This window comes from Trichechus manatus, unplaced genomic scaffold (assembly GCF_000243295.1).
Source record: "Trichechus manatus latirostris isolate Lorelei unplaced genomic scaffold, TriManLat1.0 scaffold00186, whole genome shotgun sequence".
Classification (NCBI taxonomy): Eukaryota; Metazoa; Chordata; class Mammalia; order Sirenia; family Trichechidae; genus Trichechus; species Trichechus manatus.
Genome location: NW_004444122.1, coordinates 41258 through 55052, shown reverse-complemented (window position 1 = coordinate 55052; position 13795 = coordinate 41258). Strand labels below are relative to the sequence as shown.

Sequence of the window (13795 nt, the reverse complement as noted above, 5' to 3'; positions counted from 1 at the left end):
TGCAAATAGAGATACTTTGACTCTTCCCTACCAATTTGGATGCCCTTTATTTCTTTTTCTAGCCTAATTGCTCTGGCTAGGACCTCCAGCACGATGTTGAATAAGAGTGGTGATAAAGGGCATCATTGTCTGGTTCCGGTTCTCAAGGGGAATGAGGAATGGTATTTCTTGATGTTATTGTAAATGCTTAGTTTTTAAATTTCATTTTTCAAAGTGACTGTTGATTGATTTTATTTTTGTAGATTGATTTTATAAACAACCTAGCCTAATTAATTTTAATAATCTTGTTGTAGATTCTTTTGGATTTACTAAATACATATAATCATATCATTTATGAATAATTATAGTTCTGGCTCTTTTGTGGCAATCCATATGCCTTTTATTTGTTTTTATTGCCTTACTGGACTAGCTTGTATAGTACTGAACAAAAGTGATGACAGCAGACATCCTTGTCTTGTTCCTGATATGAAAGTTTTATAGATCTCTTTTCTTTTTCCTATATTAGTAAGAGTTTTCATTGAGAAAGTTATAAGATTTTTCTTTAATCTGTTAATGAGATGAAATATATTAGCTAATATTTTAATGTCACAGAAACTTTGCATTCCTGGAATAATCCCAAAATTGTCGTGATATTATTGTTAAATTTTTTAATTTTATGCATTGCTGGATTTGTTTTGCTAATTTTTCACCGTTTAAATTCAGGTTAATGAACAAGATTTGCCCATAATTTTCTTTTTTCATACTTTTTAAATAAGTTTGGGTAGCAAAGTCTAAGAAAGAAATTGGTGAGTATCTCTATTTTTCTATTCTCTGTCATAGTTTGTTTTTGTTTGTTTGAAAGAACTCACCAGGCCTGAGATTTTCTTTGTAAGATTTTAAACTACAGACTCAATTTACTTAATGGTTACGAGACATTTCAGTTTAAGTATTTGTTCTTGAGCTAGTTTAGAGTTTTATTTTTTAGAGATTTCTGCATTTTATCTAAGTTTTTAAATTTACTGGCATAACCCATTGCCACTGAGTCAATTCTGACTCATAGTGACCTGATAGGACAGAGTAGAAAGTTATACAAAATATTCTTTTATCTTTTTAATGTCTGTCGTACCTGAGTAGGAGCCTTCGTGGCGCAGTGGTTAAATGCTTGGCTGCTGAGAGGTCAGCAGTTCAAACCCACCAGTGGCTCTGTGGGAGAAAGATGTGGCAGTCTGCTTCCCTAAAGATTATAGCTTTGGAAACTCTATGGGGCAGTTCTGCTCTGTCCTATAGGGTCACTATGAGTTGGAATTGACTCAATCGCAACAGGTTTTGGTTTACCACCTGAGTTATACACCCTTTTTTCATTCCTAATATTGTTCATTTGTACCTTTCTTTTTCCTTGATATAGATTCTTTTCAAAGAATCAAACTTTAGTTTTGTTGCTCCTCTCCATTAGATCTTTTGCACATTTATTGTCATTAATTCCTATTCTTTGTTATTTACCTCTCTATTTTCCTGGCATTTACTTTGTAATTCTTTTTCTAACTTAGTAAGATGAATGCTTAGCTTATTCATTTTCAGGCTTTTCTTGTTTTCTAATATAAGCATTTAGGGCTGTAAATTTCCCTCTGCTGGTTTAGTGGCATTTCACAAGGTTTGTTGTATAGCATTTTCATTATAGTTCAGGTGAAAGTATTTTCTAATGTGCATCAAGTTCTTTGATTCACGAATTACACAGTAATGTGTTTAATTTCCAAATGTAAAGGTTTTTTCTAGTTAAGTTTTGTCACTTGTTTTTTCCAACTTATTAATTCTGGGGATAGAGAATATGGTCTATATATGGTACAATATCAAACCTTTGAAATGTGTTATAAATTGTAATAATGTGTTATAAAATTGTACTGGTTATAAAATCCAGTATAGACAAAAAATTTCGTAAATATTTTATATGAACTTGTAAAAATTCTGTAACTGTTAGGTACCGTGTTCTAGAATAAGTCTAGTAGATCAAGCTTGGTAATTAATAATTACTTGTTAATTATATAATGACTGATATATTTAGATTTAAATCTACCATCTATGTCATGCTTCCTATTTATCCTACCTGTTTTTATTTCTTACGTTCTTTATTTATTTTCAATCGATTATTTATCATTCTATTTGTGTCGTTCTGCTAGTTTAAATATTATGCATTTTGATTATATATTCTTTTAATTGCTGCCCTAGACATTTTAATATTTATTCTTAACATATCAAGACCTAAAATTAACCTATATATTTATCCTTTTCCCACAAAAAGAACTTAAAACACTTTAAGTACAATCCTTTCAACTTATTTGCTTCTGCTGTCATGTATTTTAATTCCTGTTTTTAATAGATAGGATATTATTATTATTAAAATTTATACAATATTTGCTTTGATTTATTCACATATTAACAGTTTTCTCTGTTCTTTCTTCTTTCTTGCATCTCAGACACGCCAGACAGGATCACCTTCCTTCTGTTTAAAGTGTATTCTTTAGGCAGAAGGTTTACTAAAGGCAAAATGTCTCAAATTTTGCTTGTCCAAATGACGTATTTGTCTAAAATCTTCAATTTACTCCCATTCCTGAAAGATATTTTCACTGACACAGAAATTCAAAGTTGATAGTTGTCTTCTCTCAACATAGTGAAAATATCATTGCTGTATCTTCTGGTTTTACATTTTTCCTTTTGAGAATAATCAACATCATGATAAACAGAGAAAAGATTGAAGTTGTCAAGGATTTCATTTTAATTGGATCCACAATCAACAGTCATGGAAGCAGCAGTCAAGAAATCAAATGATGCATTGCGCTGGGCAAATCTGCTGCAAAAAACCTCTTTAAATTGTTAAAAACAAAGATGTCACTTTGAGGACTAAGATGTGCTTGACCCAAGCCATGGTATTTTCAGTCGCCTCACATACATGCATGCAAAAGTTGGATAATGAATAAGAAAGGCCAAAGAAGAATTGATGCCTTTGAATTATGGTGCTGGCAAAGAGTACTGAATATACTACAGACTGCCAGAAGAACAAGCAAATCTGTCTTGAAAGAAGTACAGCCAAAATGCTTCTTAGAAACAAGGATGGCGAGATTTCATCTCACATACTTTCGGCATGTTATCAGGAGGGACCAGTCCCTGGAGAAGGATATCATGCTTGGTAAAGTAGAGGGTCAGCGAAAAAGAGGAAGACCCTCGATGAGATGATTTGACACAGTGGTTGCAACATTGGGCTCAAGCTTAACGATTATGCGGATGGTGCAGGACCGGGCAGTGTTTCGTTCTGTTGTACATAAGGTCGCTATAAGTTGAAACTGACTCGACAGCACCTAACAACAACATTTTCTGGTTTTGCTTTTTTCTTTTTGAGAAGTCAGCTGTCAGTTTAATTGTTGCATCTTTGAAGGTAGTCTGTCATTCTTTTCTAGTCACTTTTGAGATCTTTCTCTTTGCATTTGGTGTTCTATAGTTTTATTATGATGTGTCCCGATGTAAATATATTTTTATCCTGCTTGGGATTTGTAGGGCTTCTAGAATCTGTGGGTGACTTTTATCAGTTCAGGGAAGGCTGCAGACATTACCTTTTCAAATACTGCCTCTGCCCCATTCTCTTTCTTCTTTTGGAATTCCAATTAAACATATGTTAGACACTTTCATTCCAGCCTCCGTGTGTCTTGACTTCTCTTTCATATTTTCATTTCTTTTTCTCTCAGGACTACCTTCTAGATAATTTCTTCTCATCTTTCTTCCAACTCATTAATTATGTCTTTTACTGTGTCTAATTTACTATTTAAAACATACACTGCGTCTTTAAAAACTTTTCATTGAAGTAAAACATGTCCTGAGTCTTTAAAATTATTATCATTACATTTTACTTACTGGAGTTCTGTTTTGGTTTTTTCAAATCCGCTTGCTTATTACTCTTATTTCCAAACATCGCTTTTATTTTCTTGTCACACATTAAACACATTTATTTTACATTATGCAGCTGATTCTTCTCATAACTGAAGATTTTGAACATCTGATTCTACTTTCAGTTATTTCTACTGGTTCTAATTAATAATGGCATGTTTCCTTATGTTTTTGGTAATTTTTTTTATACTGTAAGTTGCTCTTTAAAGAATGAGAGTGGGGTCCTCAAAAATTGATTTGTATTTGTTTTTGTCAGTAGCCTGAGAATACTACCAGCCAGCAGTATATTATATTCTTTTTTTTCCATCAGTCAGTCAGTGCAAATTCATGATGTAAACCCACATACCGTTTGTGATTGGAGATTTCTTTTTTCCTTTCACTCAGTACCACTTTTTATATTCTTATATTCTGTTTTTCCTATATCTTCTACCTGTTGATGGCACCTCAAAATATTGCTGAGTCTGTTATAGGGCACTTCAGACTAGAAATATTACTAAATTCTGGCTCAGGCCTGCAGAGCTACTATGGCCCAGAAGGCCTTCTTCCTGAAACTTTGCTGCTCAGTGGTACTGAGCATCTCTGGAGGACAACATACCATGCCCTTCACAAACTCAATGGGTTGGCAAAGGAGTTTCATTTTTTAACAACTACAGCAATATTATGGATTAAAACAAATAACGTAAGTTACTCTTAACAGTTTCCAGTGGAATACAGGTTTCCTTATAAATTATTTGGTCACTATGGTAGACATTAGTGCTTTTTGCCAAATATTTATGGTTCTCTGCCTTATGGGCATGTGGTAGCACTGAATTTCCTGACACTCCTGTGACTGAGTAGGGCAACTTGTTGTGGCCAATGAATTATGTCAGAAGTGATGAGTGTCACTTCTGGGACAGAGCATTTGAATTAAGTGTGAGACCCTGCAGAGCTTTCTTTTCTCTCTGGCATGGCAACCAGCAGCATTCAAGATAGTTGCTGGTTCATCAGTTTGGGTCTTTAAGTAAGTATAATTAGCAAGGCTCCATCTGCCAACCTATAATAGTTATATACTATGAATGATAAGTGATCTTTTGTTTTTAAGCCACTAAACTGTTATGGTTGATAATTACTGCAGCCAAACCTAGCCCATCCTGACTGCTACTATACAAAGTATATATTATTCAATCAATAACAGATGAAAATGCTATATTTCCAAGCAGACACTACAGTGATTAATGAGGAAATTAGTCAGTTGGTCTTCCCCTTAGTATATTTCATTAACAAAATGTTTAAACAGATAAAATAAAAATAATAGATCATTATTCACCTTTTCCCCAAACATTTATCTATTTAAAGTCAAGAATAAACCTAATTTCAAACATAGGTGTTCTGGTTATCTATACTGCATAACAGACCATGCTAAAACTTACTGGTTTAAAACAATTTATCTTTCATGGTTCTTTGGGTTGACAACTGGGAAGTTTCTGTTTGGCATCTCTCGTGTGGTTTCTTAAAGGTTCAACTGAGCTGGATGTCTGAGATGGCTCACTCAGGTGGCTGGCAGTTGACGCTAGCTGTGGTTGGGAGTGCAGCTGAGGCTGATGACCAGAACATTTACACATGATCTCTTTGTGCTCTTTAGACTTGTCACAACAGAGTGGCCGATTCTAAGAGGAACACCCTAGGAGTGAGTGTTACAAGAGGCAGGAAGTGGAAGCTGCCAGGCCATTTAAGTGCTATGACCTTAACTGGAATAGCATCACTTCTCCCATGTTCTTTTGGGCAAAGCAGTCACAGGCCCTGCCCAGATCCAAAGATGTAAAGAAATAAAATCTACCTCTTGATGGGGAGTGGTTAGGTCACACTATAGAAGAGCATGTGGGATGGGAGATGTTGTGGCCATCTTTAGAAAATACCATCTGATACAATGGGCTTTTATTTAAATTTTTATATCTGAAGTAGTCAGATGCTAAAATTATGAGAGATCTAAAATACTGAATTGCTTACATGATGTATTTTGGGATAAAATATTTAACACCACATATTTAAAACGAGAAAACTCGCTCCAACTTTTAATTACTCCTTGATGGTAAAGTAATTCAGAAATCAGGATTTTATGAGATACAATTTTACCTACATGTTACCTTTCTTAGCATATAAACTTCTTAAGCCAACTTGTATATCTTTTATGATTACCCTCAGTTCCATTTTTATAAGTATCTATGATAGCATACAGTGTACATTCAGTGTACATTTAGTAAATACTACTGATGAGTTATGAGATCAGCTAACACATAAACTTAAATTCTGTTTTCACAAAATTTCAAAACAATATAAAGAGCAAAACTTATAAATGATAGTAACATTCGGTGTGTAACATAGGTGCATACAAATAATTTTTTCTTTTATTTTTGTTGAGTTACCAGTCTTCCCAAATTAATTGCCTGCTTATTTGTCTCTCTCTCCAAGTTGATTTAAATCTCTATGAAGCTTTAAGACCCCAGGCACTACACAATGAACTAGGAGGTAGAACAGCAGTACTAACCACGTTATTAGGCTAGTTAACTGGGATGTCACATGAAACCACGACCCTAAACCTCCAAACCAAGGAACCAAATCCTATGAGGTTTTTGTTTGGACATAAGCAGCCTCAGCAGCTACTTTTTTTTTGTTGTTGTTGTAAATATATCTATCACACAACTTCTGCTAGTTCAACTTTTTACAGGTGTACAACTTACTGACAGCAATTAACAAAAAGTGGCTGTGCAACCCTACTCTTAATCAATGTGATTTTTCCATCACCATTAACACTTTCCCCTTTCCTCCTCCCTTCTGCCCCTGGTAACCACTAATAAACTTTGGTCTCTATACATTTGCCTTTTTTTGTCTTTTTGTATAAGTAAGTTTATACAATATTTGTCCTTTTGTGATTGACTTATTTCACTCAGCATAATGTTTTCAAGCTCCATCCATATTGTAGCATGTATCAAAACTTCATTTCTTCTGCTGGCTGAGTAGTATTCTATTGTATGTATGTGTACCACATTTTGTTATCCATTCATCTGCTGATAGGCATTTAGGTTGCTTCCACCTTTTGGCTATCGTGAATAGTGCTGCAATGAACATTGGCATACAAGTCTCTGAGTCTTTGCTTTCAAGTCTTTTGGGTATATACCTAGGTATGGCATTGCTAGGTCATAGGGTAATTCTATTTTTAGTCTTTTGAGGAACCACCATACTTTTCTACAATGGCTGTACCATTTTGCATTCCCACCAGCAGTGGATAAGGATTCTAATTTCCCTACATCCTTGCCAATATTTGTTATTTTCTGAGGGTTTTTTTTTTTTTTTTTTATCTTAGCCATCCTAGTGGGAGTGAAATGGTATCTCATTGTGGTTTTGATTTTCATCTTTCTGATGGCTAATGGCATTAGGCATCTTTTCATGTGTCTGGTGGCCTCGGGTCTTAAAAGCTTGCAAGCAGCATCCAAGTCATGACAGTTGGTCTCTATTTGCCTGAAGCAACAGGGGAAGAAGGAAAGTCAGGAACAGGAGGAGGATATGGCATGTATGGCTAGTTGTCTCCATGAACAACTGCCTCCTTTGCCATGAGACCAGAAGAACTGGGTGGTGCCCAGCTGCCGTTACTGAACATTTTGATCAAACATTCTATAGAAGAATCCTGATCAAAAGGGGGAAAATGCAGAATAGAATTTCAAATTTTCATGGACTCCGGAATTTCTGGAGCCATAGGGGCTGGATGAAACCCTGAAACTATTGCACTGAGATAACATTTAAAACTTAAACCAAAAATATCCCTGAAGTCTTTTTAAAACCAAACAATAGTTTAGCTTAACTAGTAAAAAATGTCTACCTACAGCATTATGCTATTTTAGGAACTGTCTATATGGGATCAAAGTGACAACAGCAACTTAAAAGATTAGACAGGAACCTTAGAGGGCAATGAGTTTATGTTAATGGGGAGGAACAACTCAGAAAAGGAAGTAAGAATGTTTGCACAACTTGAAGAATATAATCAATGTCACTGAATTGTACATGTAGAAATGGTTGAATTGATATATGTTCTGCTGTGTATATTCTCAACAACAACAAAATAAAAATTTTAAAAATCTCTATGAAGTTAGGGAACATATTGATCTTGTTCACTAATGTATTCTTCATGCTTATCATAATGCCTGGCACATAGTAGGCACTAAATAGAGAGTTAACTGTAGATATTAATAATTTGTCTTACACTTACAGCATTACATAAGTTGTTTCTTTTCTTTCACATTTAAATTTACTTTAAATAGTCTTAGCCCAAATATTTAGGTTTAACAAAGAACAAATGATTATTTATTAATTTAATACCAAAAACTGTATTACAGAGATAGCTAAATGGAAAGCACTATATGGACAAATATCTAGAACTAAAGGACACAATAATTATAGTAGAATAACTATCTTACGCATTACTTTTTTCTTTTCAAAAGAATGTTTCTATTTTGGTTACCTGCAAAGGAAGTAGAAGGCTCCAATGATAAGCGTTCCTAGGACAGCCAATGCCACGAAAGCTGCAAACAGGTCACTTTTAGTTTGGATGCTGGAGCTTGGGAGAAAAACCTCTTCACAGCGAGCTCCTGTATAATTTTCAATGCATCTATAGAATAAAATTTTAGATAAAGAAATTGCATTCTCTGTCCCATTAGCTAACGTGGAAAGCAAAAGGTTTTTAGCTGGTATGAGGAAAAGGAGACCAATTTTCAGATTGTGAACAAAGAACAGACATGGTTTCCTATAATGCTCACCGTTACAATAAAAACACAATAAAACAAATTTGTTTATGCAGTAGTGATCTTTGCTATTTTCCTTTTCCAGTTTTCCAATTGCTTAGAAAGCTCCAGAGAACTTACAGATTATTCAAACTTCTTATTTTCTAGATTTTCAATGATATAACCCAAATTCATCTGAAATTTATTTTGTAGTAGATGTGGATCATTTTTTACCAAAAATCTAACTGGTAATCCCAACCACATTTATTAAACAATCATTCCATTTTCTGTTGTTTAACAGTGCCTCCTTTAATATATGTCAAATTTGTGTAAGTAACATTTCTTTCTATTCTTCAATGATCTATGTATGTAATCTTGGGCCTCTACCACACTGCTTCAATACTGTTGCTTTACACATTTTTACATCCTGTATTTCTACTCTCTCTCTTATTACTTTCCTTTTCTAGACTAGTTTTTAATATTCTCATTTGCCTGCCAAATATTTTTAAAGTCAATTACTTTTAGCTCTTTAAAACTATATTACACACATGGAACATTCTCCAGAACAGACTATATTTTAGGCCACAAAGCAAGCCTCAATAAATTAAAAAAGGCCAAAATTATACAGACATCTTCTCAGACCATTATGGCATGAAACTAGAAATCAGTAACAGGAAGAACAAAGAAAATAAATTAAATATATGGAAACAAAATAAAACATTACTAAAAACTACTGGGTCATAGAAGAAATCAAAAGTGAAATTAAAAGTAATTAGAATGAAATAAGAATGAAAACACAACCATACCAAAACCTTTGAAATACAGCAAAAGCAGTATACAGAGGGAAATTTATAGCAATAAATGCATACATTAAAAAAGAAGAAAGGTCCAAAATCAATAACTTAACCTGACAACTTGAACACATAAGAAAAGGAAGAGCAAAAGAAGGCCAAAGCTACCAGAAGAATGGTAATAATAAAGATCAGAGCAGAAATAAATGAAATAGAAAACAGAAAAATAGAATCAATAAAACTAGAAGTTGGTTCTTTGAGAGGATCAATAAAATCGACAAACCACTGGCCAATTTGTCAAAGCAAAAGAATGAGAAGAAGCAAATAGCCAAAATAAGAAATGAAACTGAAGACATGACAACAGATCCAGCTGAGATAAAGAGGATGATAACATAACTACAAAAAATTGTACTCCAATAAATTTGAAAACCTTTAAGAAACGGAGAATTTGTAGAAACACACTACCTACCTAAACTAACACAAATAGAAGTATTTCCCTTGCTGTTGAGTTGATTCTAATGCATAGAGACTCTAGGGCAGAAGAGAACTGCCCCAAGGATTTCCAAGGCTGTAATCTTTATGGAAGCAAACTGCCATCTTTCTCTTGCAGAGCAGCTGGTGGATTCAAACTGCCAACCTTTAGGTTAGCAGCTGAGCACTTAACCACTGTGCCACCAGGGCTCCTTCAAACAGAGGTAGAAAGCCTAAATGGACCCATAACAAAAGAAGAGATTGAAGATGTCATTAAAAAAAGGAAAAAAAAAGTCCTGGCCCATATGGCTTCACTGGGGAATTGTGCCAAATATTCAGAGAAGTGTTGACATTAATTCTACTCAAAATCTTCCAAAACATGGAAAAGGAAGGAATACTCCCTAACTCATTCTATAAAGCTAGCATCACCCTGATGCCAAAGCCAGGTAAAGACATCACAAAAAAGGAAAATTACAGACCAATATCCCTTGTGAATACAGATGTAAAAATTCTCAACAAAATTCTAGCCAACAGCATATCAAAAAAGTCATACATCATGAACAGGTGAGATTCATACCAGGAATACAAAGGTGGTTCAACATTAGAAAATCAATCAATGCAATTCACCACATAAATAAAAGAATCACATGATCATCTCAACTGATGCAGAAAAGCATTTGATAAAACCCAACATTCTTTCCGTAAAAATTCTCAGCAAAGTAGGAATAGAAGGGAAATTCCTCAACATAATTAAGGGCATATATCCTAAACCAACAGCCAAGATTATTTTCAATGGAGAAAGACTGAGAGCCTTCCCCTTGAGAACAGGAATGAGACAAGGATGCCCACTATCACCACTCTTATTCAATACTGTACTGGAAGTCCTAGCCAGAGCAATAAGGCAAGCAAGGGAAATAAAGGTATCCAAATTGGAAAGGAAGAAGTAAAACTATCTCTGTTCGCAGATGACCTGATCCTCTATATAGAAAATCCCAGAGATTTCCACAAGAAAGCTACTGGATCTAATAGAAAGATTCAGCAAAGTGGTAGGATACAAGATCAACCCACAAAAATCAGCTGGGTTCCTTTACACTAACAAGGAGAACTCCAAAAAGGAAATCAAGAAAACAACACCATTTACAATAGCCCCCAAAAGGAGAAAACACCTAGGAATAAACCTAAACAAGAAGACTTATACAGTGAAACTTGTGAGAGCTGGAACTCAACAAGACTGCCTTGTTCTTCTAGGTCTCACAAGTTATCTGCCTTTGACAGGGTGCAGTCACCACTTGTCTACCACTATTTAGTGGGAAATATTTGAGTTTTCCTTCTCTGACAGGTTTCTGCCTTAAACAGGTTCCGACTTTCGCAGGTTTTACTGTACAATGAAAACTACAAAACATTACTGCAAGGAACTAAAAGAGGCCTATGTAAATGAAGAACATTCCATGCTCATGGATTGGAAGACTTAACATTGTGAAAATCTTAATACCATCCAAAGCAATCTATAGCTATAATGCAATCATGATCCAAATTCCAACATCACTCTTTACTGAAATGGAAAAGCCAACTTCATATGGAAAGGAAAGAAGCCCCAAATAGCCAAAGCAATATTGAAGAAAAACAAAGTAGGAGGCCTCATGCTTCCCGATCTCAAAACATACTATGCCAAAAAAAAACAAACCAAACCCACTGCCATCAATTCCAACTCATAGTGACCCTATAGGACAGAGCAGAACTGCCCGATAGTGTTTCTAAGGAGCAGCTGGTGGATTCAAACTGCTGACATTTTGGTTAGCAGCCAAACACTTAACAACATACTACACAGCCACAGTAATCAAAACAGCCTGGTACTGGTTCAATGACAGACACACAGACCAATGGAATAGAATTGAGAACCCAGAAGTCAATCCATCCATGGGCAGCTGATTTTCGACAAGGGGTCAAAGTCCATTCAATGGGGAAGAAACTGTCTCTTTAACAAATGGTGCCGGCAAAACTGGATATCCATTTGCATAAAAATGAAACAGGATCCATACTTCACACCATATACAAAAACTAACTCAAAATGGGTCAAAGACCTAAATGTTAAAGCTAAAACTATAAAGTTCCTGGAAGATAATATAGGGACAGAACTATAGGACCTAATTTTCTTAGAAATAGATTATCAAACACAACTACAAATGCACAAACAACAGAAGACATATTAGATAATTGGGACCTCCTAAATATTAAATACTTGTGCTCATCAAAAAACTTTATCAAGAGAGTAAAAAGAGATCCTACAGACTGGGAAAAAATCTTTGGGAGTGACATATCTGATAAGGGTCTGATAAGTCAATCACAAAAGGACAAATATTGTATGATCTCACTTTTATAAAAAGACAAGAATAGGCATACATACAGAAATAAATGTTCTTTGCTGGTTGCCAGGGATGGGAGAGAAAGGAAGGGGGAATCACTTTCTAGATAGTAGACACTTGTTATTTTTGGTGATGGGAAAGGCAATATCGAGTGTGGGTGAAATCTGGCACAACTTGACCAAGGTAAATGATGACACTTAGAAGTACACAAGAATAAGAGACATTATTGCTAAATATTATAACATATACAATTTTGCAACAACAGCAATAACAACCAAAATATGTGTGTGGTTACACAGGTAGATATGCATGAATATATGTGTATAGAGAGGCATATGTGAGTATATGTGTGTGCAAGAATAGGTGTATCTTTAGGCATATGTATACACATGCCCGTGTGTACTGCATATATACTCATATATATAATAAAGCACATAGGGGCAGAGTTACGGATACTTCTAGATATAACCAAACAGTTCCTTGGATTGTTTTACTGGATTAGAAGGCTTAGGACCATAGTCTTGTGGAGCAACTCGGTAAATCAGCATAACAAAGTTCATAAAGTTTATGCTCTACATCCTAGATTGCTGAGTAGTGTCTGGGGTCTTAAAAGCTTGCGAACAGCTGTCTAAGATACAACCACTGGTCTCTACTCATTCAGAGCAAAAGAGAAAGAAGGAAACCAAAGACTCAAAGAAGAAGCTAGTCCCCAGGACTAACAGTCTACACAAACCACAGCCTTGTCTATCCTGAGACCAGAAGAGCTAGATGGACCTGGTTACCACTATTAATCATTCTGACCAGGGACACAACAGATGGTCCTGGATAGAATGGGAGAAAAATGTAGAACAAAACTCAAATTCTTAAAAAAGGCCAGACTTACTGGACTGGTAGAGACTACCAGATCCCCCAAGACCTTCACCCTGAGATACTCTTTAAACTTGGAACTGAAACCACTCCTGGAGGTCACCTTTCAGCTAAATAATAGATTAGCTCATAAAATAAACAATATCACCAGTGAATACTGAACTCTTCTAAAAAGTCATCTATATGAGACCATATGGTCAACATTAACCCTAAAGCAATGATGGAGGTAAAGGGGGGGGGGCAGGGAAGCTAGATTAATGGAAATGGAACAACCAGAATGGAAAAATGAAAATGTTGACAGCTTGTGAAAAATGTAACCAATGTCCCTGAACAATATGTATAGAAATTGCTAAATGGGAACCGAATTTGCTGTGTAAACTTTCACCAAAAACATAATATTATTTAAAAAACCCAAAAAAACTATATGACTAAGAACTTTAGTATTACCAATCAGTTCCTTTTTCCTTGTTAAGATGTACAAAGGATTATAAAACACAGAGATTGATATAAATTAATGTGAATGATAGTGTGGAGCATCCAATAAATTTCATTATTTTGTAGTTGCATTTAAAATAAGGAAGAATATTTTAATAAGTGCTAATATTTATTCATAAAGAAACCCAAGAAGTTATGGAGTAGA

At 34.9% G+C, this 13795-nt stretch overlaps 1 protein-coding gene across 1 annotated transcript in view; it reads right to left on the bottom strand.

The window, feature by feature from the left end:
• NRG4 (neuregulin 4) overlaps window positions 1–13795 on the bottom strand; it is a 49135-nt gene that overhangs the window by 28807 nt on the left and 6533 nt on the right. Inside the window, exon 3 of the mRNA XM_004387510.2 lies at window positions 8405–8551. Within this exon, the coding sequence (XP_004387567.2) occupies window positions 8405–8551 (147 nt within the window). The remainder of the gene's footprint in view (window positions 1–8404; window positions 8552–13795) is intronic.